Here is a 24,401-nt window from a genome sequence, read left to right as displayed (position 1 = left end):
CCGCTGGGAAGACCAGCACAAATCTTGGAAAGGAAAGAGGAGTTAATACCGACTGTCCGTGAGGAAACTGCAGAGGGAAATGTAAGTATTTAAAATATGATTCTGCTGTGTTTCTTTCTAAATTGATAAATAAATAAATAAATAGATAGATAAATAAAACCATAGAAATAGAGTGTTTTTATTGTATATGTATTTATTTTTATTTTATTTTATTTTTTCGACAAAAAATATCCGCGTCCGAGATTCCCGGTGCGGTGTCCGTGTCTCCCACAAGCTTGGAACACGGCAACGAAAGTCGGAACAAGCTTTTAAATGAGGCCTCGTGGATCTTATATGAGTGAAGATTCAGAAACTGGGTGATTGCTTGTTACTTATTTCTCACCTCAAATTTGTTCAGAAAGAGCTTCTGAAGGACTAATAAGAGACTGGGGGGTGGGGCAAATATAATGACACTTTTTATTATGATAACGTACAGCATCCTGCACTTGATTTGTTCAATGTCGATCCAATGGTTGATGGATGCTTTGATTGTTTCTAGCCTCTCATGTCAGTCGCTTTGGACAGCAGCGTCCGCTCAATGAGTAAATGTAAATGTGAATCATGAGGTGGAAACAGTGAAAGTTTACAGACTCAATAGAACGAAGCCCGGAGTAAAGCTCAAACCCCATTGGCTCGCGGAACTAGAGCCTCGGGAGTGTGGCGCCGCCTCACAAAAACAGAGCGTTCTGGAACAGGTTTAGAGGCACGTCAGTATGGCCAGAATGCATAATCTGAGTGGTATTCTTTCAGCAACTTCAAAAACATCTCAGAACTTCAAAAACATGTTTTGGGGACCTCAAACACCTATATTAACTTGTTGAAGAGGGGCATAATAGGTCCCCTTTAACATCCGTTCTGAATTTGAGTGAAAAGAGACTCATTGGTGGGTTTTACTGACTCCATGTTTAATGGCTGGCAGGAGTCTCTACTTGTGAGACAATATGGACTTTAAACATACTTCATCTAAAAATGTCACCTTTTAATGTAGAGTAAAAACCGTTTGGTGGGATAACAAGAAAGAAAGAAGGAACCCGACTCTGGTCATTAACACTTGGCAAATGAAAACGCACCATCAATCGAAACTTTTTCAAGACCCAATCGATATAATAATAATGACCAGAACCAGTTTTCTTTTCTTTTATTCCGCCCCACAGTATTTAATAGATGTAAAAAGGTGAGGTTCTCTCTCCCTGGCTATATTTAGCCATACCTCAAATTCTCTAGTCTTTATTTCCTCTAAAGGGAAATTAGGAGCCGCAATCAAACGATGATAGAGAGATATGACCTCACGCCGTCCCTACAGCACCAACAATGAGTCTGTGATCCCACTTTTGAACCTAGATTAAATACCGTGAGGTGGGATAACGAGAAAGGAAAGAAGGAGCCTGATTCCGCTCATTATTACTACATCACCTTGGCTCTCGAAAAAATGCACCAACCGTCCGAACCCAAAATTAAGCCCCCCCACCCGCGCACGTTTCCCCCTGAAACTGTTTCCCTCGACCCCGTGGGGTCAATCCTGGCCGAGGGCCCAGTCAGGAAGGGGGTAAGTCAAGACAATTCAGTTACAGCTGGGAAACAATGAGCCGATTTCACACGGAGAGCACGCGGACGGCCGTTAGGTTCTCCCCTCGCCATCTGAGCTGCCGAGCGCTGACCCTCAAGCTGTGGACAATTTGGGAGTTTACCAAAGACCCGACTTCATGCGGAGTTTGCTTTCGCACGACACGTGAGGAACAGGTACAGTCGCCTGCTTCGATATATATGTACACGATTTCATTTATATACATTTGAATTGTTCAATCGTTCCATTGTATGTATACAATTTTATTCATTTCCATATAAAAGCAATATCAACCCGATATGAGACGCCCAGAACCCAGGATCTCCAGGACCTCCAGGATCCCCAGGATCTCCAGGATTTCCAGGATCTCCAGTACCTCCAGGATCTCCGGGACTTCCAGGACTTCCAGGACCTCCAGGATCCCCAGGATCTCCAGGATTTCCAGGATCTCCAGTACCTCCAAGATCTCCGGGACCTCCAGGGCGGAGGATGGAGGGCAGGGGTGTTGAACCCTTCGCCTGATGAATCCCCCGACGCAACGGTAGAAAGGTTCCGTCCAGGAGGAGACGCTTTGGGCTTTAGCTTCTATTCATCTCTGTCACTGGCGCTTCGGCTGGTACCAATGCCTCTCACTGGACTCTTTCACAACATTAAATAGTATGCTGTTCGAATCAAAGTGGGATATCAAACCTGCCATGATAATATTTTATATCTCAAGTAATGGCAGATCTTTCAATATTTCTATATTTTTTGTTAGGCATCCCCCATCCATCCCCATACCCCCACAAATCTCAGCACATCTGGTGAGGAAACAGGGACTTATGTTCATTAACCGCAGCATCTGTTGCAAATTAATGAGTGAGCCATCTGATGTTGTCTGGGGGTAATTTGAATTTTTAAAAGCACTGTAATGTCCCCGAGGAGGTAAAAGCTAGTTAGTGGACGGCCTGAGTGGGGATTTCAGGGAGAACCCACGGGGAACCTGCTTGGCATGTTACTGCAGAATCGCGGAGGTTTACTCCCCGCTGCTTGGTGCTTTGGAGCGAAGCTGCAAAGATGGAAGCCATCATCACTTTCAACCTGCGGACAAAAAGAGGAACTCACAGGGATTTGGGGTGGCGGGGTGGGGGTGGAAGGGGTCAGTAAGGGCATTTTATTGCCCTTATTTCTAACTCTTGTTATCACTCTAAAATTTTGGGATTATTAGTAAACTAAATAATAGTGATTAATGTAATATTACATACAGTATAATTTCTAATTTAAAAATAACCATGTCTACTGTATAATTTATACCCAATATACCTAGACCAATACCTTATCCTGCGCATACAGTATAATCGCATTTGTATATTCTGTATATTTTATATTTTAATTTCTGTTGTATTTTTGTCTATTTGTAAATATTTTCTATTTTATTCTATTTGAATTATATATTCTATATTATTTTATTTGTAATTTTTCAGACTGTGAAGCCTTTTTTATTGTTTTATCTGTTTATCACGACAACAAACTTCCCGTGTATGAAAATGAATTTGGCAGAATAAACTCATTCTGATTGCAATTGTGATTGTGATGAATAAATCTTAGTATTTAATAAACTATTTTTTTTTCCTGAGATGCGATTCTATTCCTGCATTTAAGTGGAAATCCATCAGATCCATCATCTGGATTTACCCTCGTCTTCGCTCTCAGACGGTCTGTTTCTTTTCTCCAAAGTTTGCCCTCTTCCGAACGATTGATTTTATTTATTTTTTTGTGGGCACTTGAGCTGGTGGGGATATTTTCTGTTCTTGTTTTTGGAATGTTCATCCGTATCTACAGTTTACTGACTGCAACTAGCTACGTTGCTTTATCAAATTCACAGCAGCTGCCTTTCAGTTAAGCGTGTGACGAACCCCGCCACCAACAATGAAAACAGCATATAGAGGAGCACATGCATAACACAAATACATTGAATAGCTGATTCAAAAAAATGCCAGCTAAATAATATGGAGCCAAATATCAAATATGGGTCTTTTTAAACAAAGAAATCTTATGAATTACCACTTTAATATTTGGATCTAAAACCTAGTTGTGAAAGAAAGCTGAGTGGCCTGAGAAAAGTGAATCATACTGAAGGTCATTACGATAGAAAAAGACTGACTTCAGATCACCAAATCAATTCACCAAAATCCAAACTGTAACTCAAGCTGAATGCATCGGCCCGTAAATGGCTTTGGTTTGTCAAATTCGATTCCATCAACGCATTCTCCACTGCAGTGCAGTAATAAACAGCTTCGCGGGAGTCTTTGACATTGAATGAATAACACATCAGGGAGGAAGCGTACGGGAGCTAGTAAGAAAAAAAAAAAAAAAAAAAAGATTTTTCTCAAACAATGCAATAACTTCATAGCTTTCAAATTCAAATGCAGCTTAGAGACGCTTTGTACCGGCTCGGTTCATTCTTCACACACGTCAGTCTGAAAATGTCATGAGACAACACATGCTGTATCTACTTATTGGTATTATTATCATCCTCTCCGATTTTAATGATATTTTTATTATTTTATTTGTAATCTTATTTGTATTTTTTTTTTATATTTGTACTACTCTGCCCAGCACAGCCTCTGGGGTTTGCCAAAAAAAGAGCATTTCACCACACGCTGTACGGTGCAAAACGTATGTGACGAATAAATCTTTTAAATCTTTGAAACTTTTGAATCTTGCATCTTATAGAGTTCACAGTCGGCGCATTCCAGCCGTAGCTGCCTCCTAAAACCATTAAACCCCCCCCCCCCAAAAAAAGGCAAAAAACATAATTACATAACAACAGCCATGACTTATCGGAGACTTGGACGGTCTTCGAGAGCGGCGCTCCAGGTTCCAAAAAGCGTTTCCGGTGAGCGAACCGAGTCCAATCGCACACAATACGCCGACATCAGCGGCTAAAAGGAGAAGAAGAAGCAGCGGGGGCATTGAAACGTCCATCAGCTCCCTGCCGGAATGAAACAGTCCACGTCCAGCGCTTGCCTCCGACTATATGGGTCACCATGTGGCCGTGTGTACCTTATGCGTCCTCACCGCTTTTACTTCAGGGAATGTACACAACACCCAAATGACTCTGGTGAAGAGTGAAAGCACCGCGTCGGCGTTCATACTTGGGTGAAAGTATTCAAGTGCTCAAAGCATTAAAAGTAAAAGTACATGTCATTCTCCAAAACCGAGCCTTTAATACGGCTGGTGTTGCCAGATTTGGTGTTTTTCGGCCCGACAGAGCGGTGCAGGGATGAGGTATCTCTGTATCCGGCCCGGAAGTCGGCATTGCCCTGGTTCCCCTCGACAACAAGCCGATGGGATTTTTCCGTAAAATAAGATGTGTGGCAAAAAAGCTGACGTCGGGCCATAAAGGAACAACACCACGGTGGCGCCGCTGCCAAGCTTCCGACTTCTACAAAAGCCTGGAAAGTTTGAGTTAGAATAGTTTGCCAGAGCGTGAGTATTAACGCATCTGGGGGCTGTGAAGGAGGACCAGCGACTATATGCCTTTCCGTGTTTGCTGCGATGACGTACAATGTCCCCGGCAGCCTCATTTAGACACTTTTTATTACCGCCTTTTATAAGACACGTAAAGGCTTCAAAACTCACCAGTGGGGTATTTACCGCCGTATTTTACGCCGTAGAACAAAACGTGAAAATATCTTAAGCTTGTGTTAAACACAGACCTTATTTCAGGCATCGAACCAAAAACCAATTCGAAAAACCCATTGGCTTCGGGACGAGGGAACCGGAAGGGCAGAAATGCGAATCTAATTTCCGGGTTTTAGGACTCATTCCTGCACCACTCTATTGGGCTGCTTTTGATCAAATCGTGCTGGAAAAAATAGCATTGGGCAGGGTACATAAAATTTGGGCTGTTTTTTTTTGTTTGTTTTTTTTCCCCCTTTTAGAAACGTCATTACCAACAGACATGAGGTTCAGTTGACGTTGGTATGAAATGTGTAAGGGAGACTAAGCGACCTCCGCTTCGCAGCGCGTCCCCGTTTCTCCAAACAAAACAAATAAAAACAGTGTGTTTTTATTTTAGATGTGTTTATTTTCCTCGGTTTCCTTATCGAACGGAAAAAAAAAAAAAAAAAAAAAAAAAAAGCAGCCGTAAAGTAAAGTGGAACCGGAGCTTTTTCTGTGACATTTACCTCGGAGGTTGGAAGTCGGAGCCGGGAATGACCTCACACCCGAGTTGAGCGAGTTCCAGTACAACAAGTCGGAAAACCAAGATGGACGCCTCCCCTGTTGTGCTTGCACATGTTCACGTCGGAATAGACTGAATAAAAACAAACAAACATCACAGCCGTCACTACAGCTTTCACATATTTTTCACGCGTCGATCAGACCATCTTGGGTTTTGAGGTCGGGGTCTGGAGGAAATCTGGCCTCGGGGGGCGTTCCGGTTGAAAGTGCAAACGTGTAAACTCCGTCACTACATTTCCTCACTACTCTTTCTGTTGTCGCGTTTACAATTAATATTTCTTTCAAAAATACGAGATACTGCATAGCTACCGTAACAATGTCTTTTTGACGCGTTACGGTAATGGAGTTTTCGATAAGAAAAGCACATACGAAAAAAAACTCAAGATAAACGGATAAAAACAACTCCGTGGGCCATGTCCCCTCAACCGTCCTCTATTGTTTTGTATCCAGGAGATTTTCTGCAGTTTGTTGGTTTTTTTATTCTCTTTTTTTTTTTTCAAGTTCAAGTCACGTCGTCGTCGTCGAACATGCGCGTGGATTAATTTGGGGCGTGTTTTGTGCTGCTTTCGCGAGAACGACCCGCTCCCCGATTGAAAACAACGAAAGCAACGTGTTCGAAATGCAACAGGGAATGTGAAGTTTGACGGTTGCTATGGGTCGCTATGGACTCCGCTCACCATTTTTGGAGGATCTCTTCCATTCGATTGAGGAAGGACAAGCCAGAATGGGTCAAATGCAGAGGCCTCATTTCACCGGCCACCATCCAAAGCCTGTGCGTGTGTGTGTGTATGTGTGTGTATTTAGTCTATGTCTATGAAACTGAATAATATCAAGTTTCTTTCTCACTTAAGTGCATTTCTAAAGTGCATTATATTATACGCACTTTGAAAGTGTTTTAACAAAGTATTTCCTCCGTACCGTACAGCCAGCTACATACTGTTGGTCTATGCTCACTTTTTCTTAAGTGACCAATAGATTAAAAAAAAAAGAAAACTAGCGCCAAGGGTTCCCAAACTGGGGTCCGTGGCCCCCTAGGGGGCCTTAAACGAATTGCCGGGGTCCGCACTAATATATATATATATATATATATATATATATATATATATATATATATATATATATATATAATTTCATATATTTAAGCACATGTTAAGTACAACTCTTAACACATTAAGAACAACTGAAGTGGTTTCTCAACGTTAGTATATTAATTTGTGAGTGCATAAAACACATAAAAACCCTTCAGTATACTTTCAGATAACACACTCAAGTCTACTTTTTTCTCTCCCACTTGGCTTGCATTGTCTATTCCATTCTATCGCTGCACCAGACTTGTCCCACTAAAAATAAAAAAAAACGTGTGTGGTGGTGGTGGTGGTGGTTGGAGATCCACTCTCCATTGGCTCCACGGCCCCGAGGGGCGTTGCTTGTGGAGCGGGTGAGCGCTCAGGGTGCAAGGGGGAGTATGGATGGCCGAGGGAAGGGAGAGCGGACCTGGCACTGATCCCTCCTCTCCGTATAGGCAAAGGTTCAAACCAGACCAGGCAACTTGGAGGGGGGAAATGCATCGCGTGTAGCCGGTGTTTACGGGGTCTCTGGTGGATGCAAGTTGAGGAATGCGATGAGGCCAGTGCACTTTGCAGGAGCCGTGCTGCAGAGAGCCTCCGCGGAGCCCGCGACCTGCTGCCGCTGACAAGCCGGGAGAGGGAGCGCGGGGAGCCGCTTGCAGAGAGATACAGAGGGCGCCTGGCTCGGAGGGAGACCGGAGCCTCGGAGGGAACCATGCAGCTTGCAGTCTGGCTGGTCGGACTCATGTGTCATCTGTCAGCGCTGGTCCGGAACTCTTTGGAATACCGACTGCACCCGAAACAAGGTGGGGGATTTAAACATTGATTTATTATAGTGGAGGGTATGTGGGGAGACTGTCCTTAAACACTGGGCTGCTGGGTGAGTGTGTGTGAGAGAGAGATGCTATCAGGCATTTCAGAACACTTTAGAAAAACGAAAGAAAAAAAATCTGCCAGACTTTATATTTATCTAAAAACAAATCGGATTTTTATTATTAAAAAAAAAAAATCGACGCACCCTTAAAGCGCGCGTTAAAATATTATTATTATTATTATTATTATTATTATTATTATTAATAATAATAATAATAATAATAATAATAATAATAATAATAATAATAATAATAATAACAACAGCATTACATGAGACTGTTGCACCGTTACTTTTAACTTGAACGCATCACTTTAAAAAATAAATCACAACTTTTTAATCCACTTTGCAGAGAGTTTCATCCAGCAGTTATCCGCCTATGAAATCGTCACACCGCTCCGTGTGAACGACTTGGGAGAACCGTTCCCCCACAAGGCGCACTACCGGCGGCGGCGCCGGAGTCCGGACGCCGCGGACCCGCTGCCGGCTCCGCGGGCTCTCTACCGGGTCGACGCGTTCGGGGAGCGCTTCCACCTCAACCTGACCGCGGACTCCGGCTTCATCGCCCCCTCGTACGCCGTGCGGCACCTGGGAGCGGAGCCCAGCGGCCCCTCGGAGCCGGCGACGGACCAGGACCGGGACCAGGACCCCCAGCCCCAGGACCCCCAGCAGGACCAGGACGCGGCGGGCGATATGCGCCACTGCTTCTTCCGCGGACACGTCAACGCCAAGACCGAGTTCCCCGCGGTCTTCAGCCTGTGCACCGGCCTGGTGAGTATAAAGTTCCCCTCCTGTCTAAACTTAGAGGGGGGGGAGTCAAAGGTACGGCCCGCGGGCCGGATTGAGGCCACCAAGATCTGTTGAATGGAGCCTGACAATCCAGTCTGCGGGATGATTTTGGTGAACACAAAGAAATAAATAGAAATATATTGGTAGTATCATCAACATGTGCACGCACAGTTATTATCTTCACATGTGCAATTATTAATGTGGCATTGGTCAAGGAAGGGTGGCAAAGATACGGCCAGTTTAGTTGAGTTCTAATCTATTAAGAGTCACTCTAGTCACTCCGGTCAAGGCGTAAGAACGCGTAATCCGGCCCACACGGAGGTGCATTTTGACCAATCCGGCCCGCGACCCAAAATGAGTTTGACACCCCTGGGTCATAGGTGCTTTTATCAGCCGCTGCCGACAAGCCTCCGTGCGTGTTTCCATTTCGAGGGATTCCATGCACATGCCCGGAGCCCTCAGCCGCAGGGAAGTGCACTGCAGCGAAACAAGAGCAAGTGTTGCTGGATGAGTCACGGGCCCCACTTGGGGTTCCCTAACTGGGGTCCACGGCCCCCTAGGGGTCTGTAAAGGAAGTGCAGGGGGGAGAACACGTTTGGGAACCCCTGGGCCAGGTGTGAAAACCATCACTTTAATCCACAATTTGTTAAACACACGGCTATGTCCATGTCTCGATGTCACACACATGTTTTACACTTGCAAACAACTTTTCCCCTCACCGACTCCTAATGCGTCATAAGTGCCAAACACGATTACGACAGGAGCTTTGTCAGAAATATTTAACCCTTACAGCCAAATCCAATTCTTCAATGGCAGGTAATATGACTGACAACTTTACTGAAGACACACAAAACAATAACACAAGTTTAATCAAAATTGTTGCTACTGGCAGTGCCAGTTGTCTGCTTTTCTTGCTAATTATTGCACCAGTGAGCTCTGCCGGGTCTGTAACAGACTTATTATTGGAATCCAAAGAGTTTACGGCTCCTATTAGAGCATGGCATGTAAGAACGGTGATGTCCAGGCCATTTCAGTGTGCTGACTCCTGCGTGAAAGAATCAGATAAGTGTTGAAGGGGATGACTTCATGGGTCAGATAAGGTTACTGGTAGAGGAACAGGGGGGTTGACCTCGGTCGTGTTGGCCCGGATCCTGCTGTGGTTTTAAGGTGGGGCACTGGACAGAAGGACCTTGGATTGTCCCTTTGAGTGTTACTCAGTAAAATCCTATACCTGACATAACTACTCCCCCCCGGTATGGTTAATGCTTAAAGCGATGTATCTTAAAGTGGCCTCTCAGGACCTCTGGAGGTTCATGGCCCATGTTCAGGGGGTCAGTAAAACATCCTGAAGTGTGTTAAAGTTTAGACAAGTTGAGCTTAGTGGTTCTCAAATGTGCTAATAGTCTAACCCTCTGTGCAGTGCTAGACCGGCCCAACCCTCTCACTGAAGAATTAAAAGTAAAATTCACCTCCTCCAGCTTGACAGCTCCTAATTTGCTAAAATATCTTCTTGTTTAGCCATACAGCCAGAATGTCAACGTCAATGCATTGACGTTCTATAAGTTAGGGTTCCGTGAAAGATAGTCGCCCTCGAAGAGTGGTCTTCCACAATAGAATTTTTGGGAAGCGCCGGTGTAAAGTACCGGGAGAGCATGTCACATGCAAGGGTTATTATACAAAATATTGCTTCGATTATACATTCAATGCATTATGGAATATTTACTGTATAGTGCATATTGGGGTTTGTTGAAGCTCAATACCTCAATACAAGGGTTTGGACTGGTTTTGTGGGGCAATAAGTTGTTAATTGCCCTTCTGGCCAACTGTGATGTACGACTTTCTTATCCAAACATGTTTGCATCCTTTATTTTCCCCGAACGTGTTTGTTTGTGGCCCGCATCATCACTCACTGAGAATGAGCGGAAAGGGTGACAGCACCAGAGGCTATTTGGCCATAAATGTTAAGTCTCTGATCACTGGGTCTAAATGTCCAAGGAACATTTAGGAAGGATGAGGTCATTAAGGATGATTGAGCCTTAAAACAAAAGGGTCATTCTAGAAAATGCAGCCACATTTCTCCGAGGGGCGGGGGAGGGGCAGCGGTGGGGACGGAGTGCGTTGGGCGGTTAAGTTCTGGGTACGTTGAAGGGGTTAGTTTTTTTTTTTGGGACCTCTCAAAGTACATTGTGTCTGACTGAAAGGAGGAAAAAAAAAAACGTGCTGTGGAGAGTAGACGACCTCGGTGGTGGTTGTGAGGAGCGCCCGATGACTCACAGCGTGGGAAATGCTCGCTTTCTGAACAAGCTGGCTTTCTCAGTCAACTCACACAACAGAAGGGCACAGAGAGTCGCTTCTGTCCTGAGGAAAAGGGGGCATTTCTTCTCAAGTGCCAAGTAAATCAGTGCAAGGATCGGAATCGTGACACCTTCATATCCTACGATGATCCGATGGATCAGATTGACTCGGATTGACTGGGCAGGCTTGGGACATGCGTTGCTTTGTGGACTACGATATAAGAGCAGTCTTCCCATTGCGCCTTCCAACTATAACATGAGTTGGAACTCGCTCAAGTCCTGTTCTTCACCAACAGTAACTAAAGATCTGAACTTTCTTTTCTAGATGGCCCGCAGAGGGAACCCAGAGCCTCTGGCATCATCCTTGGCCAAACCAGGAGGAGAATTCTCCTGATACCTATGTTCTGTTTGCATTTTTATGTTAATTTAGGCAAGAGTTGCAAGTCAAAGTTTGATTTTCAAATACCATCAGTTTCAATCAAGGCATGCAAATAGCAATACTTTTCAACGCTCCCCAAAAATAAATTCTCAATTGCCCAGGGAAATCTCAGGGAAAAATCAGCTGCAAAATGTAGATTCCTTTCAACTGGTTAGGACTGTGTCTTAACCTGTGTTGATACTTTCCAACAAGGGTGTCTGGACCTGGATAAACTCTTTAATAGTATAGTTGTTAGTCTTTGAAAATCAAGGCCAAATTTGAAATATTAGTAAGATTTGGATGGTCATCTTGTCTACATTTCTGCTGCTCTCAAAGTTCTTCTAACCCCTTCAAACCCTAACCAGAGATTTGTTAAATTAGCAGTGAGATTTGATTGAACCACTCCTGATCAAGAAAGCTTCTGACATTCAGTGTTAAACAGGCCCATCCGTCAGTGTTTTTGGGTAGAAGATCTTTGCTGATGTTCTTATATACAAATGCTCCAATCATAGGCCACTAGGTCTTACAATGCTTACATTGTCACTGGACTCTATTAGTACTCTGGGCCATACCAGAAGAGCCACAGCAGCAGTAAATTCATTCATTCATTCACTCCCACTGTCGTTTTCTAGGCCTGAAAAGACGTGGTGTGGCCCGGGGCGGCGAGTTAACGGAAACAGTGTGCAATACTGAGGCTCTGAAAGCACGTTAGCAGTGGTAAAGTTATTTCTGCCCTGTCATGTTATTACAAGCTAGTCATTATACTGCAGCAATGGACATGCACAGTGCTCAGGGATGTATATGGTGTGTGCCTTCAAGCCTACTAATCCCGTATAAAAAGGCAGAGAGGAAAGATACACAGATGTAGATTTTTTTTTTCCATTTCCATTGTCAAGTCTCCATCACTTGAAGAGATGGTGATGGCGTAACCTTGTGCAAAAAATAACATTCCAGTGTCTCCAATATCCTGTTTAAGTGTGCGTATGAAATTACCATACAAACACCACTGTGCCTCATGCCAGTGAGTGAGCGAAGCAGCTTTGTGAGGGACTCCAAATGCCAGGTGAATGACAGCGGTGCATCCCTTGATGATGATGATGATGATGATGGTGATGATGGTGATGTCAATCCTTCGACTGGATGTCTTCCCGTTACCCCATAGAAAAAAACGATTGTTTCAAATTCCCCAAAACAAACACAATCTATTGTCAAAGCTGCTTTGTAAATATTTGGAATGCACCACTCAATCATTATCCTATCATTCTTGTGCTGGCAATACAGAATGTCCTATCTGCATCTTTTGCTGACCTTGACATCTTCCCCAGGGGCTCAGTGCATTCAGTGATGATTGACGGGGTACTGATATCACCATGTTCTTTCCAAAAAATGTTGTTCAAAAGAACTTGTTCAGAGGCGTGGAAATAATGTACAGAGTAGAGCCTAAGGGCAGCAGGGATAACTGCAGCTAGACAACGAGTAGTTTTATGCAACTACGCCATAATCTATATGCTGAATACGCGTGAAAGTACATGCTTCACTTTTAAAAGCCTCATTCCGAACTGAACTGTTTTTTTCCCCCCTGCTCCAGATTGGGACATTTACTACGCAACATGGAGAGTACTTCTTGGAGCCCCTGATGACTGCTGGCGGAGAAGATTACGAGGAAGAGCACAACAAACCTCATCTAGTCTACAGACACGAGAGGAAGAGGAAGAGTGCCGCCAGTCACACCACAGCAGAGCCCTGCGCTGCCTCAGGTAACAGACGACAGCCTGACTTCAACCCCCTCCCACGCACACTTCCCTCCTGATGACCCGCGCTCAGTCTGGGAGACACGGCAATAAAAAGCCGCCCTAAAAGCACAAATTATACTCAGTCACGATCTTTGGCTGACAGGTTGGCGAAAAAGGATTCGAGCCTTGATTAAGGGGTGTTTCTTGATTGAATTAAGCAAAATGCATTCCAGCACCGAATGATGTTTCAACTCATGTTTCACACCCAGCGCCGTGGCAAGAAGCAGCGAGGAAAGGAATAATGACATTTTTAGTCTGAAGGGACGAGAAGAATAGACACGGTGGAGTGGTTTTCTGCTTGGAAGGCTCTCTGGGTGTTCATTTGAATTTTTATGGTTGAGGCCTTTGCGTGCTGCAGAGGCCCTCGAGAAAAAGCGGGGTGACCAAACAGAGTTCACTGCGACGCAAGGCCTTGAAGCGGTGCCTGTGAGTATCTTTGTGGGAGGCCTTTGTTGTCTGACGCAATAAATCTTTTATGTGTAGGGCACTTGATTTGCTTGTTGTCTGAACCACACCATTGTCGCCCGGTGGTGGTCATTGTGTGTGGCTGCGGTTTAACGTAGTCAGAGTGACCTGATGGGCTAGGCCAATACCTCCTTAATATGCTTCCCCATTCCACTCCCCTAGTATGTGGTAAACAGAGTGGGAGAGGGATATGAATGGTCTCTCAGCCCCCGCTCTGCGGCTCTGTCGGCTGTGCTCTCCAAGGGGAACCATGGCCGGGGGAAAGGTAAAAGACTTCTGCTGAGGCCGGTCAACTCTGGCAGCCTCCTTGGTGCCAGAAACACCGCCTGTTAGTTACCACACCTTCCCTTAATATCTACTCAACGCTGAATTAGACACATTTGGGGGGCTTAATCTCACAGGCCCACGCCAAAACCCCAAACTTCACTTCCATACGTCCGTCCTGCAGCTATACTGAGAGGTAGATGTACGTATGGATGAGGCACCTGCAGGGTCTCTTCAAAAGGCAGAAGGTACACAATGCAAAGGTGGATTAAAAGGCTGGGTTAGGGCTGTGAGGTGTCCCGGGCTGTGGTTCTTCAGCCTCATCAGATAGGCCCCTCTCCAGATGCAGTGATAAATGGGTTCTTTGAAGGCCACACAGGGCCCAGCGAGCAGGCTGCCTGTCTTTTTATGGAAAGGAGTGCACACTGCTGCTGGCGGCTTGGGTGTAAACACTGGCTTGGCGCGTGTTGTCCCGCTCCTAAAACACAGTCTTGCTTTCAGGAATGCATGCGTTTGCTCTAATATCAGGAGTCATTTGGCGTGCGTCTGCTTTGGCTGTCGCACCGTTTTGCTCATTTTCCGAGATCGAGTTATTGTTAGAAGTAATGTGTACCTTTACATTCAGGAGCATTGGTTGTGTCTCAAACTAATTTTATGTTTGGATTTAAATGCTGGAAACCATTTTGTTTCTTGAACTCTCCTCAACACTCGACAAAATACCAGTACCAAAAAGAGTCTTCTTCTTTACTCACTCTCCTTCAGACTGAGATGTCTAAAGGGACCTCACCGCAGCCTAATTGCCGAGAATGTTGAGTAACACACAACCACCAAGGAACCAGAACACTGTTTAGGTGTGAAATTGAGACCTTGTAATCAAAGCATGTGAGGTGCAATAGAAAATAATCTACATAGTAAAATCAAAATAGTTCAGATTGCTCAGCTCGCTTGCCGACAGTGTTTTTTTTTTTGTTTTTTTTTTTACTTCCCAAAAATGACTCCCGACATATAGAGCACAAAACATAATGAAAGAGGTTTAAGAACAGCGTATACATTTCTCAGCTTCTCCTCCACTCTTCCTCCCGAGGAGCAGGTTATCACGGTCAACGGTTCCAACGTCCACGGCCTCCTTTTGCTACTTCCACGCTGTTCCTCTCTCTCTTTGTCCTGCGGAGGGGAGGAAAGGGTTGCCTTCGCTGGAGCCCCATTGCTGAGGAAGCCCCCCCATCCCGAAACCTTCAGACGGTCTTCGGGTGGGAGTGGAAGTAGATATAGAAGTAAAAAAACCTGGCAAACCGTTCCAGTTGGTCGGAACACAGATGGTCGACAGTGGCCACCGCCTGCCAAGGTTTTCTCTGTGAATTTTTACCTTTTCCTTTGGTTTCATCGAGCCTTTCAAGCTTTTCATTCTCTGGAATTCCTTCCCTTTGACCCCCATACGCACCGCTTTTTTTTTTTTTTTTTTTTTTTTTTTTTCCTTACCCTTCGGGGAAATGTCTTTGTCAGAGCGAACTGTCACGATACAAACAAAGCGTGTATGAGTAGAGATGCACCTCTTGCGAGATCAGCTTCACCTGCGGAGAGCTTTGGCTCGCCTTATGTCACTGCACTGAGTTTGGTGCCGACGCTGTTCAAGGTTGGGAAATGGCACAGAAACAATGCATTCATCCTTTGGCGGAACAAAAAATTTTTTCCACAGTTTTTACAGACTCAGTAGGCCTCGGCGGAGATGTGTCGACACGTGACGGAAGGCGATGTTTCCACATGGCTAAGAGGAACAATGTCAACGTTTAAGGAAGTCTTCTTTCCGTTGTTTCTGGTGTTGCCTTTTTCACAGGCTAACACTTGACATCGTCATATGTACGCTGTCGTTACCTGTAATGTGTTGACATGCAGCTGTGAGGATGAAGAGCTTTTAAAGTGTTGCCTTGATGGAAAATAGGTTTTTGTTATTTCTGCAGCCTCGACGTGCTCATATAGCTGTCTTCAGCTGCCTTTCTTCCCTGTGTGTGTTCATGTCCTATTTGTCTCTATGACATGATAAGCTGTGGAATGATTGTTGCTTATGCATATTCCGGTTCGAGATTTTGTACACAGTCTTGGTCGAAACCAACCTCGGTCAAACCCAATTCATAAATCCCAATTACAGATTCTTGCTTAGCCATCAAATGGCCTTTTTCTGACTCAGGAATACCAGCGACTGAGCCAGTCCTCCCTGTTTGAGCCTGCCGACCTGGGTGGCATGGCCACTGTCTGGAATACCTGTAAAGTTGATAGTTGTTGAGTGGGTGATTAATGTTTTAAAGGCACCGTTCTCTCGGCTGTGCCAAATTCTGGCTTTTAAGAGCTCACGGAAAGGGAGCTTGTCAGGCTCTAATCACAACAACGCTCCAGCCTTCAATGTAACATTCTGGGGGCTATCTGTTGCTGTGAATCCATGTGTTTTCCTCCAGTGGAGCCACAATGATGTGGGCGGCTGAGGATACGGGTGGACCCCCCCCCCCCCCCCCCCCCCGTTCTCTTCCCTTTGCTTTCAGGATGAAACTGAAGGCATTAAAAATGATGGAGGGGCGAGATGTGGAGTATTTCTCCTGACAATCTGCAAATTTAAGGCTTTGGAATCTCGTCTTTTCTTTGATGTGGTAAGAAAGAGTAAATGTGAGGAAGATAATTTGACACCAACTTTATATACCAGTTCTAAATCAACCATTTTTTGAAAGTTTAAAGCTTGATTGATGAAAAAAAAAAAAAAAAGATCATCAACTAGAGATGCACGTACAGAGGCCGTAAAGTGGTTTTCGGTGATATTCGCCTTATTGGCTGCCATCTGCCTTTAGTCAAATAAGATGACATTCACTGATGGCGGTGGCCAGTGTTTCCTACTCGCGATATAACAGTATGAAATTTCAGTACGGTACGGTATCTACAAAAACACCACGGTATACAGTATTCATTTTCCCCTTTGTTTTCTGTATATTCAACTAAAAAAATAGTAAAAACACGGGGTAAAGCTCCTGACGCGGCGCAGCACAGGAAGGCACTTGTTGGGGCTCTCAAATCCACAGGAAAGGCTAAATAAGCGACATATATATCAAAATCCGATTTATTTGCAAAATTTAAGATACAAACTTTTGTTCACAGGTGCGCGGTAGCAGATGGCTAAATGTTGTAATATTCCATGCAATTTCCACACGCCCCGTCCATGTTTGTTTACGCTCGCTCCAATGCGCGCAAGTAATGTAAAGCACTGTGTTGTATAATATTAGCGTAAAGCAGTTCTGCTGCCGCCACTGTAAACAAGGGCTGCGTCTGCTAAGGTGAGGGTGAATTAAAGTTCACATCTTCAGTTTTGAAACATAAATCTAAACTGTCGGCACGGGGAGGGAAGGGCTCACGGTTCAGAACCGTGGTTGTTTGATACCGCGTGTGGTGTGGGGGAGCTGTGGTTTGAGCAGCCACACATGTCCTGGGCCAATTTAATTGGGCCCAGGATCAGGGTGGCTGTCCGCCTGGTGCTCGTTAGACCAATCAACGAGCACCAGGTAAAACCCAGGTAAAAATCTCTGTGTTGGGGGACCCTGAAAACGCCATTTGGGTGGCGTGCGGCAGGCGTGTCTGCCACACCGTGGTATGCCTTAAAACGCTATACCGTTACATCCCTATTTCTCACACAAAGACTTTACTTGGGCGGCTGCCCGGGTATATTAACAACTGCCAAACTATATTTGGCGACTCATTTCAGCATTTTTTATTTTTTTATATGTCCAAGAGAAGGACACCATTCGGCTCTCTGGAGCGCTCCAAACAGGAAGTGACGCTGCATTCATTGGAACCCGTAAAACTGTAAGTGACGCTGCGTTCAGGGGAACTTGGGAAACGTCGGCTATCGACCAAATTGTTCGTTTAAACATCGGTGTTGGTATGGGCCCAGAATTCCGCAATCAGTGCATCCCTATCACCGAGACAAATAGATCAATATCATTTAACATTTTCCAAACAACAGCCAAAAGGCCATAGCAAACAAACCATTTTCACAACAAATAACACATTTCTGGCAGAGTTACCTAGCTTTGGAGACCACGCGCTTACTGTCTTCAACTCAGGTAATGCAAACTCCATCAGATTACAGGTCTTGTGCAAACATGGCCACCATACAGTACATCAAATCTTGGCTGCTGGCTTGCTAATCAATTCCCTCTCGGTTTGGTAGTGTGTGGCAGCAGCTTTGATGTGGCAGCCATTGGCACACATGGCATCTGTGCCCCCTCGCCTCAACCCTCCAACACAATCAATGTATGGGATTCCCCCCTCGGTGCCCACTGTGTATACATGCTAGTCCAAATGCTAGCCTCAGGTCTTTGGTCAATGGGTTCATTTACACGGAAAAATGCCCTCCCCCGCCTGGGGTTTGAACTAGCCGACTTGAAACGCTGCCCGCTCCCCCTTTGCGCTTTCATGTATGTGAATAGGCACTTGTTGATTGTGACCTCACTTCCCTCTTTGTTTGGAGTCACTCACTGGACGGGGGCATGTGACCTTGAGCCCCCCCACCGCCAAAAGGTTTTCATTTACTGGGCTTACAAGGCTGTTTGCTGGGTCACCGTGCCAGGGACTATGTGTGCATTATTGCCTTTGTTTTGCTCTTGGTTTGGCTCTCGGATGAGGTCAGCGGAGGTGGCCTTGCCGGGATGTGATGGACGGGTGCTGATCACTCCGACAACATCTCTCACCTTTAGGGCCCGGCTTGGGTGTTGGGTGGCTCCAAAAGGCTGAGGACCTTTTTGGCCCTTCCTGCCCCCTGGAGCGGCTTACCCCCCCCCCATCCAGGAAGCATCTATTGTTGCGAGCCAAAAAGTTTGTTTTGGGGTATTTGTTTGCATGGGTGAATGCTATTTGAGTGTTTTTGTTGTGTGGGGAGGGAGGTTTGGTGCGGTGTGTGCGGTGTGTGCCGGGGCATGTGTGTTTGCACGCGTTGGGGTTGGGATTGCGCATGAATGCATCCATTGCATTGTGTGTGCTGGAGTTCACGCAGCTCCGTTTTATGCGTTTTCTGAGCGGTCTGAGCGTCCCATAGAGCGGCTGGAATCGCTAAGCAGGCAGCAGAGAGGAGCGAGAGAGGAGCAAGAGAGGAGCTTCTTTCTTCATCCGTCTGGACGGTCTTGGCCAACTCTGGATCCGCTTGTTCCTCTCGCTGCAGAGCTTGGCAGCCGCCCAGGCAGCGCTCAGTGCTTCTATTTTTTACACCTGTGACTCCCAAGCACCCCTCATTCCATTCCATTCCATTCCATTCCATTCCATTACATTATATGACATTACATTACATTCCATCTTCTCCATTCTATTCCATTATATAACATAATTAAGCAGAAGCGTTTGTTCAAAGCGACTTAAATCAATTACATTTATTCTGTTGATAGAAGCCTGTATATAAGATGTAATAAATTCCTGTCGAGGTGATTCAAGATTCAAGATTTTTTATTTGTCACATACATATACATACTTCCATACATATATGCAGTGAAATGTGGAAGAAGATGCCCTAATAAGTATGGAGATTATTGGCGGCCAAGTGGGTTGTTGGGGTTCAGCTCACAGTTTTCGATTCGTTTTATAGTTTGTGGGATACTTGAATATTTGGTTGACATTGGCAATGTCACACAAATAATTGCGATTAACTCACAATTTGATTTGATTTGATTGTCTTTTGTTCATTTTATGGCATAAAAATGCGATAATCCATTCGATTCACTGGCACCATTGGAACATCACATTTCAGGTAGTCAATTAGTTAGTCAACAAATTCTATTTATTGCAACATTTGAGCAAACACTAGTTTAAAATTCCCCTTAAATTTGGATGGAAACATAAGATTGTAGATTGATACAAAAAGCTTGATCCACTGAACTCATTGCTGCAAACTTGAGAGCATTGCGTCATTAGGGCTGCCTCTAATAAAAAAAACCCCCAAAAAACAATAATAATAATAATGATAATGATGATGATGATGATGATGATGATGATAATAATAATAATAATAATAATAATAATAATAATGATGATGATGATGGTGATGATAATAATAATAATTGTAGTAGTTTTTATACGGTGGAGCTAAACTGCTTCTTTCTATTAGCAGATAGCCCTGACGGGGCCCGCGGGGCCAAGCCGCTACAGACGGTCCGTAGCGCTAATAGCTGCCATGTGTCCGTCCGTCTGTTGTTCAGACCCGTGTGTTGTATTGTCTCGGGAGTTCCCGTGACAAATTCCAGCTGAGGTTATTTTCTGCCGCTGTCTCCCGTCTGGGCATCTGAGACAGACGCTGGCAAGTGACCCGAGTGACAGCGGCGGTGTGGTGACAGCGTTTTGGGTGACAGGCCGAGGTGAGAGGCGGTGACAGGTGAGGGGCCGATCCCCCACCGAGGTGAGGGGCCTGGGTTTGCGACCCGTCCAAAATGGAGAAACATGGCTTCCATGGCCCCGGGGGCCACGGCTGCCCGTCGAGCGAGAGACGAGGAAATGATTCAAAACGGGATTTTCTATTTATAGATGTGTGGCAGTTTTTGTGCTTTTTGTGCAGTGTTCTCCTTCAATTCAATTGAATTCAAGGGGCTTTATTGGTTTGGGAAACAAACGTTTTCATTGCCAAGGCAAACAAAAGTATATGACTTAAAAAAATAAAAAAAGTAAACTAAATTAAAAAAAGAAATGTTTTAACTGTGCATTCAAGAAAAAAATATAGATAGAGAACATTTTGTTCATTAATGTAACTCTGTTTTAAAGAAAAAATATATATATAAGTGTAACAATTATGAGCATTTACTGTATACTTTATATATTACATAAGGTCATTGACGCTTCTGTCCAAAGTGACTTACAGTCGAGTATATATCGACAAAATGAGCACTCCGACAGTAAAAGTGTCAATCAAGGACTTGTTACACTGGAATGACGAAAATAAACTAAAATTAGTTTTCATGTGTTCCATCACTCATTCTATTAGGGTCCGTAGCGTCAAGTGATCTCATCTCCAAATCAAACTCTATGAATATCAGAATGAGCGCGTCTATATTGAGCTTATCGAGTTATTCCGGAGGCGGGACACCAACCCGTGTGTCCCGACTTGAACGGGGAAAGAAAAGAAAAAAGAAAAAGGCACACGACAACAACCCCCCCTAGGCCGCCGTCCGTCATGGAGCAATCCCAAGGCAATAATTAGCGCCGTGCCTGTTCCACGGAGGCAGCCGCTCCCCAGCCGACCACGCCGCTGTCTGCAGCCCGTTTCTGGCCTCCAAAATAACGCGGGGGGGCCCCCACGGAGGACCGCAAGCGTACGGGAGCCCACCGACTTCTCGCGGGGTCAGAAGTCACGGCGCTTCACATTTCGTAAAAAGCCTCGTTCAGCGGCAACAATGAGCTCTCCGTCCGCCCGCCGAATTGCACTTAATTGTGCTCCTGTCCGCGGGGGATTAAGCGTCTCCCCGTCCGCGTCGCGTCCTCTTATTGTCTTGTCCATTAAAGCGCCATCGGCAGCCTCTGACCCAGTGAAGGGCCCGGTCCTGGTTAGGTGCACTGTCTCTGTGATCGGCACCCTGGGGGACAGGGCGGTTTAACTCCCAGCGGGACATCGTAAAAGAATGTTAATTAGCTCGACAATGAAGTGTGTTTTGCACATTGTTTGGCTCCGGGCTTTGATAAGTGTGACTAAGTAGTGGAGCGACGTGGGTTCACAAAGCATTCACTTCTCGATGGAAACCCTAATGAGCGGACTGCAGAGAGACATATTGAATGTAGGGATTAGTTTTCCACGCACTGACATGGAGGTTATGGAGACGCCAGCCAAGCATTAACAGTTTCCCACAGCTCCGGAGTCCTGAACCCGAGGGGGCAAACATCCACGACGCACGGCAAAACAAGCCCGACAGCGGCGCGGGGACGCGCTCGTAAGGTGGCGCCGGGGGCGGCCTGGATGGCGTCGCTGACGCGTTACGTTTCCACAAGATCATAAAGAGAACCCCGCTTTTATACGCCCGTAAGCGGTGCCGACGCAAAGCGTTTCTAAATGCTGAATAGGCTCGCCGCACCTGCAGGACTTTATTGCCTTTTAAACTCAACACAACAATTGTGTTGAATGTTAAATTTAGAGCCGAGATCCATCTGCCAGCGCACCGCAAATGCCGGCGGGTTCGGCATACTGAGTGGGGGTAGTTTGCATTTGGAGTGTCTTCGCAAAATGACGTCCAAGAAGGGGCGTCCGAACGAATCAACGCTCTGGCGACGGGCAGTTTTCTGGCGCTCCAGCGGATGATGTCGTGGCTTAGAGCCTCCAGCGGTGCAGAGCGCTCACCCCTGTCTTCTCATGGTGTAAGTAGCAGCTCAGCCCCCCTCGGGAGGAGGGGATTTCCACCTAAGGCGATTTGAGGGAAAAAAAAAAAAAAAAAAAAGGTTGTGTGTGGCTAATCTAAGCTGATTTAAAGGCTATCATTATAACAGTGGCCATATTTTCTCATTCCTCTCCTTCTCCTCCTCCTCCTCTACACCTCTGCCTTTCTGGAGACTTAGTGCTAAGTAGACGCATCAGACTCTTTCCCGGCGCCCTGACGAGGCCTTTGATGACGTCCGTCGGCGGTGATGAGTCCGTTTCAAAGTTTTTTTTTTTTATTTTTTTTGTTTTTTGGGGGTGGGGGTGGGGGGCTGGGCTTGGCCTTGGTCGGGATTGGCCTCTGGGGGGGCTTGGCGCTGCCCGGGACACCCGCCCTGGCACCGGGGCAGGACCAGGGGCGCTGCGCTGCCAGAGGGAGTCACGCTCCGCCTCGCGTGCCCGTCTGGAGCATCACTCCAATAATCTCCCAGAGCTCAAGTTTTCCCCTTTTCCTGTTTTTTTTTCTTTTCTTTCGGTGGCTTTAAAAAAAACTAAAAAAAAACAAAACAAAAAAAAAACCACACGCACACACAGACACACACACACACACACCCACACACACACTCTCTCTCTCTCTCTCTCTCTCTCTCTCTCTCTCACTGCGTTTAACTCTTTAGGAAGACTGCGTGTACACAGAACAATGAGACACTTTTTTTTTTGGCCGTTCCGAGGAGAAGAGCTTGTTTGGGATTAAGGGCTTCTCCTCAAGCGGAGCCTGCGAACCACTGTTTGATTCCTTGAGATAAATTGACACGTGAGGTTGTTTTTGGAACTTAAAAAGGTCGTAAAAAAGGCTTAGCAGTTGTAAAAACCGAGCTATATTTGGACATGCTTGAGGTGACACTAGTCCTAAAGATTGCAGATGAAGCCCATGGCTGGCGATGTCCAACTCACCCGCCAGATGAAAAACATCAGGAAATACGAGGAGCACTCTTTCTGGGCAAACTCGCATCTGTGTCTTTGGATCTCTTCGCTCGATGGCGTGATTTCTGGCTGTTGCTCTTTTTTTTTTTTTTTTTTTTCTGAACTAGAAAATCTGGGAAAGCCAACACATCCGTATCATGTGTTGATCTTGGACCCCGTGATTCCAGGTTGGACCGATTGGATATTTTTTCGACGGCCTTGAACGGTGATGTTGCCGGAGCCATTAAACCTCCGCTAGTTATGACAAGTTTAAGGTCGGACGCGGCGGGCGGAAAGAACCGGGCGCGCGCTGCAGCTTCGACAGGGAAAAAGTCAAATCCATCCCTTCGTTGTCTGCGTGTCTTCATTACCTCACTTCGCCCCACTCCTTCAGCTGGTATTTTGGGGAAACATCTCTGTATTGTACACAAGTCGTACGGGCACCTTATGCCTTCACACCTTATGCCTGTTCCATCCTCTCTCTCTCTCTCTCTCTCGCTCTCTCTCTCTGTCTCTCTCTCTCTCTCTCTCTCTGGCTCCCTCTCTCTCTCTCTCTTTCTCTCTTTCTCTCTGTCTCTCTCTCTGCTCTCTCTCTCTCTCCCCTGCTCTCTCTCTGGCTCTCTCTCTCTGGCTCTCTCTCTCTCTCTCTCTCTCTCTCTCTCTTTCTCTGGCTGTCTCTCTCTCTGTCTCTCTCTCTCGCTCTCTCTCTCTGGCTCTCTCTCTCTCTGGCTCTCCCTCTCTCTCTCTCTCTCTGGCTCTCTCTCTCTCTCTGTCTCTCTCTCTCTCTCTTTGGCTCTCTCTCTCTCTGGCTCTCTCTCTCCGGCTCTCTCTCTCTCACTCTCTCTTTCTCTGGCTCTCTCTATCTCCCTCCTTCCCTCTGCTATAGCAAAGGAATCTGTAGGCCAGACTGCTGTAGTCGACATGTGCAATTCAGCTGAGCTCAGTTCGGAGGAGAGGGGAAGGTTGGAAGCGATACCAGTCGACCATGTGCAGTACAGTACAGTTGTCTCCTTAAAGACATTTCCTCTTCGCAAATAAATGAAAAATACACGCACGAAGCATTTAATTTTTGTTTTTGTTCAAGCCCTATCGCCCAGATCCCTCCCTAATTCCAACGAATGTATTCGAGCGGCGGGTCAGATTGCTGGAGTTGTGCAACTGTAATTTTCCCATGTGGCGTGCATACTGGGACCTGTCGCCTCGCGGGCATAGCCATTAAAACGGCGTCATGGGATTTTCTTTGTTTGTGTAGGTTGCATCCAGGCATAGGGGAGTTTCCTGACCTGCAAAC

At 45.8% G+C, this 24,401-nt stretch overlaps 1 protein-coding gene across 1 annotated transcript in view; it reads left to right on the top strand.

Moving 5' to 3' along the window:
- Positions 1-7,612: 7,612 nt before the first annotated feature.
- LOC307232227 (A disintegrin and metalloproteinase with thrombospondin motifs 20) overlaps positions 7,613-24,401 on the top strand; it is a gene marked incomplete at its 5' end in the record, with an annotated part of 105,846 nt that continues 89,057 nt past the window's right edge. Inside the window, 3 exons of the mRNA XM_080003150.1 lie at positions 7,613-7,703; positions 8,121-8,539; positions 12,858-13,026. Of these exons, the coding sequence (XP_079859276.1) occupies positions 7,613-7,703; positions 8,121-8,539; positions 12,858-13,026 (679 nt within the window). The remainder of the gene's footprint in view (positions 7,704-8,120; positions 8,540-12,857; positions 13,027-24,401) is intronic.

Source organism: Zeus faber (assembly GCF_960531495.2).
Source record: "Zeus faber genome assembly, chromosome: 6".
Lineage (NCBI taxonomy): Eukaryota > Metazoa > Chordata > Actinopteri > Zeiformes > Zeidae > Zeus > Zeus faber.
This window is presented reverse-complemented; position numbering and strand designations above follow the sequence as displayed.